The 13,395-nt window shown below is 41.4% G+C and overlaps 1 protein-coding gene across 5 annotated transcripts in view; it reads left to right on the top strand.

Annotated features, from left to right (window-relative positions):
- Positions 1–13,395, top strand: part of sema6bb (sema domain, transmembrane domain (TM), and cytoplasmic domain, (semaphorin) 6Bb) — a 161,169-nt gene that overhangs the window by 129,760 nt on the left and 18,014 nt on the right. For all 5 annotated transcript variants that reach the window (XM_024279408.2, XM_024279410.2, XM_024279409.2 and 2 more), the window contains one exon: positions 1,510–1,568. In XM_024279408.2, coding sequence (XP_024135176.1) covers positions 1,510–1,568 — 59 coding nt within the window. The remainder of the gene's footprint in view (positions 1–1,509; positions 1,569–13,395) is intronic.

Here is a 13,395-nt window from a genome sequence, read left to right as displayed (position 1 = left end):
GAATTTCATTGGTTAGAGATGTGAACATCTGAACTTTTACAGCTTTTTTTGTTGGGAAAGGATTGGGATTCTGAGGATTGGGATTTTTTGCAGATAATAAAGTTAATCTTAAGCAAGTGAAAAAGCTCTTGTTTTAAGATAATGTGTCGGATTTTCAGTCTTACAAGAAAAAAATAATCTTAACAGGAAAGTTTTTCAGTTACAAAAACATTTTAGTTTAACAAAACGTGTCTTAGTGACTAGATTTTTTTTTAACACATTTTTACCCCATCGGCCGATTTTTTTTTTTTTGGCTAATTCATAGAAACTTTTCTAAACTCTTAAGATTTTTTTTTATTATTTCTAGGTGCGTTTTTGCACAGCAAAAAAGCTCAGCTTTCTCCCCCTTTCTGGTTTTCTATGTCTACATTTTTTCGGACATAGTCTCTGCAGAACGACAGGATTTCATAAAAAAGTTCACCTCTGGGTTGTGGCCGGAACAGCTGCAGCAGAGGAACCCCGCCCCACTTCCTCTCCCCGTTGCTTAAAGCTCAAAGCAGTGAACTTGTGGCCCCGTCCTACAAATACAGTTTTTATCAAATTGTATTTTTTCTTCTGCTCTGATTTGAATAAAGAAATTCTTAGAAATTGAATTTTGTCGTTCATTATCAAACTAATACCACAAGAACATTTTAAAAACACCATGAAAGCTGGAGTGGGACTTTCAGGTTACAATATTTCTGTGTTTAAAGGATCTTCTGGATCTGTTTTCTCAGAGCACTACATTCTAAAGTCTTCTACCTGGAGCTTTTCCAGCGTTTGAACCGCACACACACGGCTGAGGTCTTTTACCGCGGCGTTCTGAGCTGAACGCCGCGCTCCGCACACACACGGCTGACGCTGAGGCCGGACCGGAGCCTTAACCAAAAGCAGTTGTGTTTTTCTTGGGCAGCACCTGGCCGGCTGCTAGCCGCTCTCATTTCCTCCCGGCTTCCCCGCTTCATCACATGTTATTGTCCGTTGAGTTTTCTTTGCTCCCCGGAGTCCCGAATGGGAAATGAGCTGCAGAAATTCAATATTTCATCATTTGCGAGGAATTATTAACGTCCAGCTTTGCAGGCTTTGTTGGAGTGCGGCCGCCGCTCTGTGAAGGCTTTCCTGGTATCTTCATTATGCGACTGTCGCTTGTGAAGAAGAGCGTTCTGTCTTTGAGCTGCACATGAATAAATGAAGAGCGTTTGATTTAAACTCCTGAACTTACGTTAATATTTGAAGACGCAGAGTTTATACCCTCACCAAAGAACGTCAGATCTAGAAATATTTGGGGTTGGTTTCCCCTAAAGCTCCATGATGGAGTCTTGTTTTTCATGTTGTAGAAGGTGATTTTCTGATTTAATGACAATACGTCTGGTGTCTTTATCTGGAGCGCGGGACGGTTTGGGTCTATCAGAGAGGATCTGCTGTGTTTGTCTGCAGCTGGCTGTGCCTCAGCGTCCTCTGATTAATGACTCTGTCTCTTCTCCTCTGCAGGCTGCCGTTCGAGCAGGATGTTGAACACGGAAACGTGGCCCACTTGGGCGACTGTGACGGTAAGAGATGCGTCTTTCTGTGTTTGTGTTTATCTACACATGTAACGGCGAGGAACCTCACCGTCTGAGCCCCGATCTCCTCACAGGGAGCAGTAGGAGGGAGGCTGAGGAGTCAGAACATAAACCGCTTCACCTCTGAGGAGGAATGGACTAGGGGTGTAGGGGAAAGTGATATATCACAAGATTCTGTTTGGTGATACTTTTATCAATTTACTTTTTTGTTTTCCACCCAAACCCTCCCCTGGCAGGTGGGCTGAGAGTCACTGGGTTCCCCAAGATACGATACAATACATGGCTCGCGATATCGATATCACAATACTGCAATAATTGGTTAAAAAATCTTCTCTAATAACTCATAGAAGAACATATTTTTTAGGAAAAATATCCCCATTTATTTTTTTGCTTGAACACAATCATAAAAAACAACTTGTGTCTTATTTTGTGAAACAAATAATGGACAGCAGCTCTGCACCGCGACCAAAACATCTAGATCTCACTGAACCAGCTTGTGTTAAATGTTCGGTCATTAAATAAAATAATGTTACTATTTTATTACAATGAGATTAACGCGATTAAAATATATAACGCACTAAAATGTCTGTAATTAATTAATTGTGATTAAAACAGTAGTTTGACAGCCCTAAATATTGTTGACAATTTGAGTTTTAGCTGAGAAGAAAACTCTGGTAATCCAGCATTTTAACAGGTTTTGAATTTGTAGTTCGTTTTAAGATGCCGTATGTCCAGCTATGCGTGCATAAATTGTATTTTCTATTTGTAATTTCTTTATATTTGAATGTCCATGTAAATACACAAATGCAAGTACACACATTAATACACCAAATCTATTGTTTAAAGGCCTCGTGCGGTGAAAATCGTGATTTTTCTCAAACTGCAATAAAACATTAGTATTTATGTCACAAATGAACCCCCGTATAATTATTTTGTCACCCGCGGCCCCGTGCACTCTCTTCCAGCGTTCAAAGATAGTGCGGTCGCTCAGATTCTGGGCAGCCACCGATAAGTAGGTCATAGGTCGTGTGACGTCAGTACAGGAACATACAGCTAGATCCGCTAGTGTTGTGATGACTTTCTGGGCATGGAATTACTTAACATCATAGAATTTGGGGATTCGAACGGGATAATTATTTTGTGAAACAAATAATAGACAGCAGCTCTGCACCGCGACCAAAACATCTAGATCTCACTGAACCAGCTTGTGTTAAATGTTCGGTCATTAAATAAAATAATTTTACTCTTTTATTACAATGAAAGATGTAGTAATTTGTTTTTTTTCTTAAGTTGTATTCTTAAACAATGAAATTTGTTCTAGTACAGTCTTGGGATATATCGCCGTACGTATCGTATCATCAGACTCTAGCCCAGGGGTGTCCAAACCAGGCCTCGAGGGCCGGTGTCTACCATGTTTTCCAGCCGACCTGCCATTGAAGCTGCTAATTGGCCAAACAAACCTGAAGCAGGTCATCAGCAGCAGATAAGGCAGGATTTCTGGAACACTAGTGGGAAACCGGGCCTGGAGTTCTGGATTTGGGCTCCTCTGCTCTAGTTCACAATAGAATAAACGGACGTCCAGCAGGACAGTCTGTTTACTCCATTATGTTTCTGCTGGAAACCACAGGAATGTTTCTGTTTTTCTCGTGGAAACAGAAGTTGAAGGAGCTGGATTTGTTTTTGTAGTTCTCTCATGGTGTTCTGAGGGATTCTCCTCCAAGTCCTCATTCAGAAGTCAGTTTCTCCTTTCCTGAGTTCACAGGCTTCACGAGAAGAGCAGACGGCTCTAATCCTTCTCCAGGCGGGCGCCATTTTATTTTATTGTTATTAATGACCCGATGTTATCTTGAGCTCATTTCTAACTTGTATAATTTTGACAAAATATATTTTTATGGAGAGTAAAATATTGAAAGTTATTTAAGGTTTAAGTTGATTTATTCTGGAATAATATTCCTGACTTTGTATTATTCAGAATTATGTTAAAAAGTTACAGTTTTAAAGTTTTAAAAAATAGCATTCTGGTAGATTTGGACTATTTTAACATTTACTAAGATTTTTTAGGCTATCTTGGAGTTTAGCTAATATTTCAGCTACATGCTAGCTGTTTTGGTTAACTTAAACTTTTCTTTTTAAGGTTTTTTAAGCTGTTTTGGAGTTAGGCTAAAATTTAAATTCTAGCTGTTTTAGCTAATTTTTGCTTTTTACAATTTTTTAGAATATTTTGAAGTTTAGCTATTTTTTTCAGCTACATGCTAACTGTTTTGTCTGACCTAAGGTGTTTTTTTTTGTTTGTTTTTTTGGCTAATTTGTCATTCATCTTATATTTTAGCTGACTATCAGCTTCAGCGTTTTAGCTATCAATTTCAGCATCTTTGGTGGCCAAATTCATATTCCAGCATTTACACAGGTAATGTTATTTGTTTAGGTCATAATTATGTTAAAAAGTTACGGTTTTAATAATGTAGTTTTAGAGTTTTCAATAAATGTTTATCCTGTTCGGCCCGAGATCTAAAGTGTGTTTTGGATTTTGGCCCCTGTGAGATTGAGTTTGACTCTCCTGCTTTAGAGGTTCTCTGTTATTCAGTTCTACTGTCTACAGAACAAAGTTAAGGAAGTTCTCAGCAGTCACTGAGCTCTGTGTGGTTTCCCGAACATGCAAAGATGTTCTTTCTGAACATCTCAACAGATCTGTGACCTCACGGCTTTACTCTGCACTCAAACCCGTTTTCCTTTATGTCACAGAAAACCGCGACCGTGTTCCTACAGGGTCCGATTACAGAGACGCTCGCTTAAACAAACGTTGGAGCTTTCAATTACCAGCATCAGTTTAATGAACTTCATTTCTGCAGTAAACCAGCATCAGAGATGAGAGCGACTCCGCTGGAGTCCTCCTAATTCTTTGATTTTCTCTGTTTCTTCTGCTGTTTTTTAATCCAACTCGCTGTAATGAAACGCCGCCGCACACGGACGGCGTGCTCAGGTTTTGGGGCTGTGATCAAGTAAAAAACACGTCTGCGGAGGAGCGTTTTAGGCTGGAAACTTCCTGAAATGGAAGTTTCTTTTTGCTGTTCTTCGTCCTGCTGACCTCAGCAGATCTTCAGCTCCACTGATGTTATCGACTTTCTCCTTTTGAAGGGCGCGTCCATTTCAAACCACTCAGCGTCCAAAACCATCACCGTCAAAGGTTTCACCGCCGTTTACCGACGCTGAGCTGCTTTAATAATCCACTTTCTTCATTCTTTTGTTAGACGTTAATCTGAAAAATATTTCCTAAACATTTACATTAAACTATTAAAGAGAAAAATGTCCAACTTTTGAGAATTCTCTGAACCCTCACCGACTCTCTTAACTACCTACTGAGACTAAATCAATACTCATCTTTCTGCTGCTTACTGCCTCTGACGCAGTGATGCACAAATACAGATAACGGTATGTTTCTAAATGAGTTCAAGGTTTAATGTGACAAACAGAAGCTGCCTTTCCATGACACATCTGTGCAAAACTTTTCTAACAATGTTAAAAAAACACATTTTTACAATTAAACTGTTTCATTAAATCATAATTATGCGAATAAACACAAATCAACTCTCACAAGAAGTCATTGAACAGCACAGATGTGATCAATACTTTGATTGACAGCAGATACATTCTGATTCCTACCACGGCTCTAGCGCTCATCATCATCTATCAAAGGCGACGTCGGCGTCTCATTCAGGCCGTGGAGCGGCCAGCTGCGTGGGAGTGGCTACGGATGAAGGGATTCTGGGAAATGATGGTGATTTTACAGAGCAGCTGTGGATCCAACGCTTCCGCATGACACGATCAACTTTTCATGAGCTTTGACAGAACCGCTAGTGCCGCACGCTGGCGGTGCAGTCACCGTTTGTCACGTGACTCATTTCATTTGAAAGTGTTTTCATTTAAGTTTTATAAAACATGTCAATTTCGATAGGCCTCAAAAAACTAAATTGTCCAAGCGTAAAAACTTTTTTTTGATAAATGTGAAATAAATGAGTTTTTTCTAAATTCTCGTGTTTCCATTAATACAATTTCATAGTTAATGGAAACGCACCTTATTGATAACGATATAAAAATCTGTCATCTGAAGAAAGTTTAGATCAAATTAAACAACTTAAATGATGTTAGTAACTGTTCTGGGTTGGAAAAGTCAGTCGGTCCGTATGGAGTTCTGATCCCGGTTTTTGGTCTGTATTCAGACACCATCTACCCAACATTTATGTTTTGAACCAAAGCTTGTAAACAAAACCAAATATCTCTTCAGTCATTGGCTAGTAATTGTGAGGGCGGGACAAAGCAACGAGAGAAAGAATAATGGAAGTCTTAAGCTTTGCAAACCTTGTAGGGATAATTCTCTGATTATTCGCTGATCAGTGTTTACGACAGATTGTCAGGAAAACGATGGGAATCAATGTGGATCACGTTAATAGTTGATATGATGAACCTGCATTCATCCGACCACATTTCACTGAGTTACTGTGTCTCATTGTTGCTTCACTACTCTGTTTACATCCCATAATGCCTTGCTGCAGTGGCCATTTTGGTCCAGTTGTTCCACTCTGAGCATGGAGTCTATTCAGACTGAGAAACTCCGAGTGAACCGGAGCTCAGTCTGATCGGAAACGAACCGAGACCACCTCAGAAGATGGGTCGGACAATCACTGGGGAGTCCAAATGTGGCCGTCTTTGGAACCATAAGAGCCTGAAAGGCGTGCTGCCCTGATCGCCTGATGATTGTGAGGAGAACCGTCTGAGTTTTCTCCTGTGGAGGAAGATGCTTCTGCAGTTTTCCTCTTGCAGCAGCCTGAACACCAAACGCATTCATCCCTGACTGAGTGACGGGTTTGATGCTGCAGCTCGTCTTTTGTTGGGGCGTCTTCATTGTTGCCGTAAAGGACTTCTTTCTTTGTGGTTCCTGCTCCGTGTTCTGGCTCGGTCGATCCATGAGGTTCTTCTTCCGTACGCAGACACTAACCTGCAGATGAAGAGGTGCAGCTCTAAAGAACTAACATGACAGGCTGACGGGATGAGACGTGGAGAAGCAGGTCCTCATCTCGTCTTCATCAGTTCTCGACTGTCCGTCAGCGACGCCCACAAACATCAGCTCGTCTGGGATTTGTAGTGCTTTAATAAACTGGATGAATGATTCAGACGTCTGCTTCTTGACCCTGAAAATGAGAGGTGAGAGTGGAGCAGGAATGCTGAAAACTCATTTCTATTCACACTTTGCTGAATGAGTCTAACCTCCAGTTTTCATCTTTAGTCCGCTCGATTCATCGAAGTGAAACGAGGAACGCTTTCACACTGAGCTGTTTGGTCTGGACCAGACTTGATTTTACGTCACGTGAACTGAAAGCTCATCTGGACGTTGCTGCTGACTAGTGGATTCCTACGGCAGGTTTTTGTCTTCCTTGTGTCCTGGTCCGGGTTTGTTTGGGCCAGATTTAGGAATCGATTTGGATTCATCGTCAGACCAGAGGAAGATGTGAAGATCTGTCTTCTGTCTGTGGACTCTGCAGGTCTAAGAGGAGCTGAAAAGTTCTGAAAACTTTGATTTTGTCTGAACTGCTGAGAAGAAATGTTCCAGCTAAGAAACAGAACAGAGGAACCGGAATGTTCTCTGAATCTACGTCTGTTGATCCAAAGCCAGAAACAAAAGCAGCGTTTGGACCGTTATAAAGGTTTATTGCTGCTACTCATTATAGTCTTAAAATTAGGCTGTGAATGTCGATGCGTTAACACGCGCGATTAATAGAACATCATTAATTTGTTAATTTTTATTAACGCGCTCAGGCTTCAAACTCTAAATAAACTAAAACACATTCTGTGATTGAGATTTTATTCAATTAAAGAGATAATCTGGCATTTATTTGTAGTTTTTGTTTTAATAAATAAGGCGAAGACAAAACTTCGATCTGACGGCTGTAGCGCAGCAGCAGAGAAGCAGCAGAGCACCCGCTATGGGGGCGGAGCCTAATGGAGCTGTCTGCTATTAGAAATCCAGCAAGGAAACCGACTATTATTTCTTTGTGGACCGACATGAATTTTCCTCAATAACGAGGACCTGCATTGTCTAAAAACTGTGAAAACTCCAGACTTCTCCGCAAAAGTTCCCCCACCGACATTGTGGAAGGTGAGCAGTTCAGAACGGACAGACACGCCCCCACCTGTGTGGATTCCAGTCGAGCCGACCTGAAATCCAACTGGATCAAACTTCTCCCAAAAAAATGTTTTATTATTTTTCACAAACACAATAAAGAACATTTATAAGAAAATAAGAAAAAGCTAAAAAAAAAAAAAACAGAATTCCAAGAAAAATGTCAAATAAACAGCAGAGAAAAAAATCATTTTTTCTGGGCTGCCTGGTGTACCTTTATTCTGGATTTTTTTGTATTTTAATTCAAAAATATGTTGATTAGTTTGTTGACAAATGTTATTCTTGGTTTTTTTTATATAAAATTACACCTAAAACTTTCATTCTATGTTGTAAAAACAGTTTGTTAAACATTTTTGGGGTTTCCACAGCAAAATTCCAGATGGAATTTTCTGTTTTTGCATGATTTTATCTCTAGTGCGTGAATAAAACATGGAAAAATGACAAAATTAAGGTACATTGGAGAGGTTGTGCTGATTAAAATGATACCAAATAAGCAGCAGGTAGTTTTTCAAACTGAAAATACCGAAAATTCAAATTTAGATAAAAATTTAGTTTTAAGCCATATGTTCCTAAGGGTTAAAAAGAAACGTTCTAAATTTACAATTTTGCTTATGATTTCATATTATAATTATTTGCAGATAATAAGTGGCTGGCAAATACTGTAGCAAAAAACGAAAGGCGATTAATCGCAATCAAGTTTTGCCAGATTTGCGATTAATTAATTTTTTTAATCGATTCCCGACTCTAATTAAAATCTCTTTTCACATTTTTAGCCTTTTTTTCATTATTCTGTCAACAAAAGGTTTTTATGATGCGATTTTTCTGTTAATTTTTTCTAGACTGGATTTCATCATTTTGTTTTAAAGACGACATTTAATTCATTCAAATCACTTTTTCAGCTTCATTCAGCTCGACCTCGTGTCCATTTATTTCTTCTTTTAGGGCATTTATTTAAAATAACAAGCTTGAAATAAACGGCGTCGATCAAAATAAATGTCTGATCTGATCGGAGACAGCATCCGAATCCAGTCGAGTCTGAATCGTGATCAAGCCTGAGTTCCAGTCGTGTGATTGATTGGAACATCCCTACTGAAGACACGATCAATGACTCTGATCCTCAACCAAAGAGGACCAAACCATGAAACTGCTCAAGAAACTCTCACGGCACAAACAAATGATGAGCAGGATCAGCAGAGAGACCGTCATCCCAGCTGAAGTGTGTGAAGGATTAGAATATTTTTAGGTCAGTTCTTGTTGCACGGAGCCTTTGCTCCTCCACCTCTAACCAGTGCTGCTCCAGTTCGTCTCCTCCGTCGGGTCGCTGCTGATACGAGAGCGGACCGACTTCAAAGGCAGAGAGATGGATGGCCTCGCTGAGAGCTTCCTGACCGCTCCTCCGCTCGCCTTAAGCAGAGAGGAGCTGGAAGGAGAATCGATTTTCATCTCTGCTCTGCCTGATGGCGGTGAAATAGATATCAAGGGTGATGCTGCGAGGAGAGAGGAGCGGCCCTGAGAGGAGCAGGGATGGGGGGAGATCAAGGAGTGAAGAGAAGGAAGGAATGCTCTGAGATCACAGGAGGAAGGCAAAGTTTTATGATGGAAAAAGTGAGAGTGGTCCCAGAAATGTGAAGTCGGAGGAGTGGAAAGAAAGAAGAGACGAGAGGTTTTTCAGAAGGAAAACTGGTACATTTCTGCTCTGAAAGGTTTAAAGCTTTATGTTCTCATTCAGTTTTTGCAGATTTTTCTACTTTGATCTCCATCTGATGTCTTAATCACAACTGTTCTTACGGTAAAAAATGGTCCAACCTGTCCGGGTCACACAGGTGACCAGCAGGAAATGTGAAGGTCATGGACCGCCCAGTGAAACCGTAGAGCACGTGTCAAAGTCACGGCCCGGGGGCCGGATCCGGCCCTCCAGATCATTTTATTTTATTGTTATTAATGACCCGATGTTATCTTGTTCTCATTTCTAACTTGTATAATTTTGACTAAATACATTTTAATGGAGAGTAAAAACTCCCTCTTGTGGTCAGACACAAGACTGCAGCGTTCATGCGAGTGCTGTTTTAGAGGAGAATAACGTTATGGGGCGGAGTTGACTAATTTATCAATATGTACTTATATACCTTCAAAAGGAAAGTGATATAAAGGCTGATCGTCACGATAGGATTAATAAAGCATCAGTTCAGAGAAAAACTTCACGTTTTACTGCTTGTTTTTGGTCAGAGCATGAAGAAAAAATGTTTTAAAGAAGCCTGCGCAGTGATACAGAACGTTTGGGCTGAGTGACCGGAACTTCTTTTTTTAGTGTGCATTATCTCCGCGGTTCTTCACTTTTTAATCCAGACCCAGCAGCCAATCAGAATCGAGTATTCACCCGGACCATCGTATAATTCTTTTTAATTAACTGCATGCATTAACAGCCCTACTTAACATTGATACTGCCCATCTCTGATCCGCGATCAATGATGGGTGTGAACGCAGCTCAAGATGCAGCCGCTCTTCTCTGCGACGCTCCACGGCCCGGGACAACCCAAAAACCTGCAGTACCTGAACGGTCACACAGCACTCTACAGCTGTCGCATCTGTCCATTTCACTCGATAATTCCACTGTTACGTTAGTGTTAGCTGTGCTGACGTCTGACCCGAGTGTCTGCGGGCAAACCGGTTCACCTCCTCCGTGGCCTCCTCTTCTGCTGGCTTTCTGCCAGGCTGGAAGTGTGGAGGCGGCGTGAGACTCCCGCTTCCCGCCACCTTCCTCTGCATCATCAGGCTCCTGCCTCCACCCCTCATTAGACGCTTGGATCCTGGAGTTTTTTCCAGTTTGTCATAAAATCAATGAAAAGGGCATAATATTCTGTACGATAAGAGAGCATCCACGACATGAAAGTGCTTTTATGACAGCGAACTGCAGGAGCGCCGCTTCGGTTTTCCCGCCTCTGCGCTGCAGACATTAGCATGCAGCGGAGCGGCGCTCTTCCTCTGATCAAAGTTTGGGAGCAGAGCCTGTAATTTAAATGAAATGCTGTGGGAGGGACGCTCCTGATGAATCTGTGGATCCTGTGAGGAGGTGCAGGTGATGCTTCAGCTTCTCTCAGACCTGCTGCAGGATCAGAAACAGCCTCTGACAAAGACCGTCACGCTCACAGAAGATTCATTTTCATGATGAACAGAGTTACCAGAGAGCTGTTCGTGCATCACTCAGGATGTGACGGTTTAAATCCAGACATAAATGAATACTTTTCCTAGTAAATAGTTGAAAGTTTCAGTAAACAAACAGATTTTCTCTCTTTTATTTCTTCACACAAACAGAAAATTAATGAACTGTTTGAATTTCTGCACGACATGATGAAATATTAAACATTATGAGACATCAAACAGCTTTGGCTGGTGATTCTGTGTACTGTAATGATTGTTGAGTTCCCTTTTATAATAGTTGGCTTTTATTGTTTTTATTCAAACAAATGAGGTTTTTTTTTTACATATGGAGCTTGTTGGCTGTTATCGGTGAGAAAAACACTTCAGCTGCTTTTAGCTGTTCTGTGAGCATCAGTGGGAATGATGGTCAAACAGGAGACGAGACTCCAGCGTCTCCATTAGTGAAGCCCAGACCCGCTGATGGTTTCTCTCCTCTAAATAAATGATCGTTTTACTCTTTTCTCTGTTTCACAATCAGCCGTGTTTTTCTGTTGAAGCCGTAAATCTGTCCTGATGACTGGATATGAACTGTATATGAAGAAGATGAAACCTAAGGCTGCATTTCTGAGTATTTATGTACTATTAGTGCTTTTAACTGATAAAAAAATAATCAGATTAATGGGCTTTTATAGGACAATATGCAGCTTCTGAACAAAAACAGGCCGGAGAGAAAATGTTTCATTCATTTTTATTGTCTGATTTTTTATTTATTTATCAAGTGTTAGTGAAGTGTAGCTTGTAAGCACAAAACACATCAACAGTAAGACTTTTTTTCTTCTTTTTTTCCTTTTTGCATTTATTTTTCCTTGTTTTCAAAAAGGAAAAACGGGGAAAAAAAAGAAAAAGAACTCTAAAAACTTTTAGACAGAGATACTGACAAACAGCCATAGGAAACAAACATTGTGTTTCTGCACTTTAAATGGTCCAGGTGAATCCTTGATTCTGATTGGCTGCTGGATGCACACCTATAAAATAAGTTCTGTCACATGGACCAAATGCTCTAAATCACTGCACAGACTTCTTCAAAACAAACTTTTTCTTCATCATCTGGACAAAAACAAGCGTTAAGAGGTGAACTTTCCTGAACCTATTGAGACGATCATTTAACTCGCTTTCCATTAATAAATATTAACACGTTCATTTTTTAAATTGATTGCGTGTGTAAAGGTGTCAACGTTGAAAGCTCTATTATTTATTCAAATTGTTGTGAATCAGGAGCAGATGAAAACATTCTGTTTGAAAAGATCCTATTTGTGATGTAGAAAATGCAATGGGCGGGGCCACAAGCTCCCAGCTCCGCCCCATTCTGATGGATCCACCTGCAGAGAAATAGATCCATGAACGTCTTTGTTGTCCTGGTCTGAGCTGGACTCTGGATCTAAGCTGTACGGCTGATAGAAACAATATTGATGCCAACCTTCCTGTTAGGTTGGGGGGGGGGGCTAAAGGAGGAGGGGCTAAACGGAGACGTCTCAGCTAAGGAGGTGAATTTCTTAAAAACTCCTGCCGTTCTGCAGAAACTATCCAAGAAAACAACAAAGATGAATAGATTTGGGCTAAAAACTTAAACATCATCCTAATGAAAAGACCTTAAATCAGACCAGATGATGATCGGACAGGAACTTTCTAAGACACCGACGGTTCTGTGTCCGATCCAGCAGTTTTGATCCGGAGCTGGAGACTCGTTTTTCTCCGTGTCGTGACCTTTGCTGTCAGGCCGATACTTCGCCGTGAGCGGCGACTAAATGGACTTCCATGCCGACAGCTTCACTTCGTTTGACTCGGTTAAAGACAGACTCTTAAGTCTACAGAGGAGACGCTCACGTCCGTCATTCAGACGCTGCCACAGAAGAGTTCTGCCCCAGCGAGCTTCACTCTTCCACGCCGTCATTTGTTTTTCAGGATTTCAGAGCAGATTGTGTTTGCACAGCCAGGCTCATCAGCTTAAGTCAACTCTGTTTAGCTATCAGACGCGGCGAGATGCGGCCGTGCTTCCAGCTTCATTTCATCGCTGGTCTCAAATCTCTGCTTCCCCTCCTGGTGATAAAGACGGAGCCGACTTTTCAACAAGTGCCTGCATGGAGAGGACACACGAACACTGAACCCACTCGGCCGTAATGACACAGCCAGTGTTTCTGCGGCGGAGCTGCAGATGGAAGCAATTATGCTGCTGTGAAAATATTTCCTGCAGAAAGGCCGTGTTTTGACTGCTGCCGCAGCGGGACGCCGGCGCTCGGTAATTGAGGTCCACTGAAACATCAATGAGGCGTGAGCAGATTGGAGTTTCCTTGTTGTGGCGTCGCGTTAGCGAGGATGACGGTCGCCACAGCGGCAGGACGGGCTCCAGCTTTCTGTCCGCCAGCTCAGAGCGGGACAGAAAGTCCGTCGGCAAACGTTCGACCTCCGTCTCTCTGATTCCTCTCTAATCGCAGCGGTTTGGAG

The sequence above is a fragment of the Oryzias melastigma genome, linkage group LG4 (genome assembly GCF_002922805.2).
Source record: "Oryzias melastigma strain HK-1 linkage group LG4, ASM292280v2, whole genome shotgun sequence".
In the NCBI taxonomy this organism is placed as follows: domain Eukaryota; kingdom Metazoa; phylum Chordata; class Actinopteri; order Beloniformes; family Adrianichthyidae; genus Oryzias; species Oryzias melastigma.
This window is presented reverse-complemented; position numbering and strand designations above follow the sequence as displayed.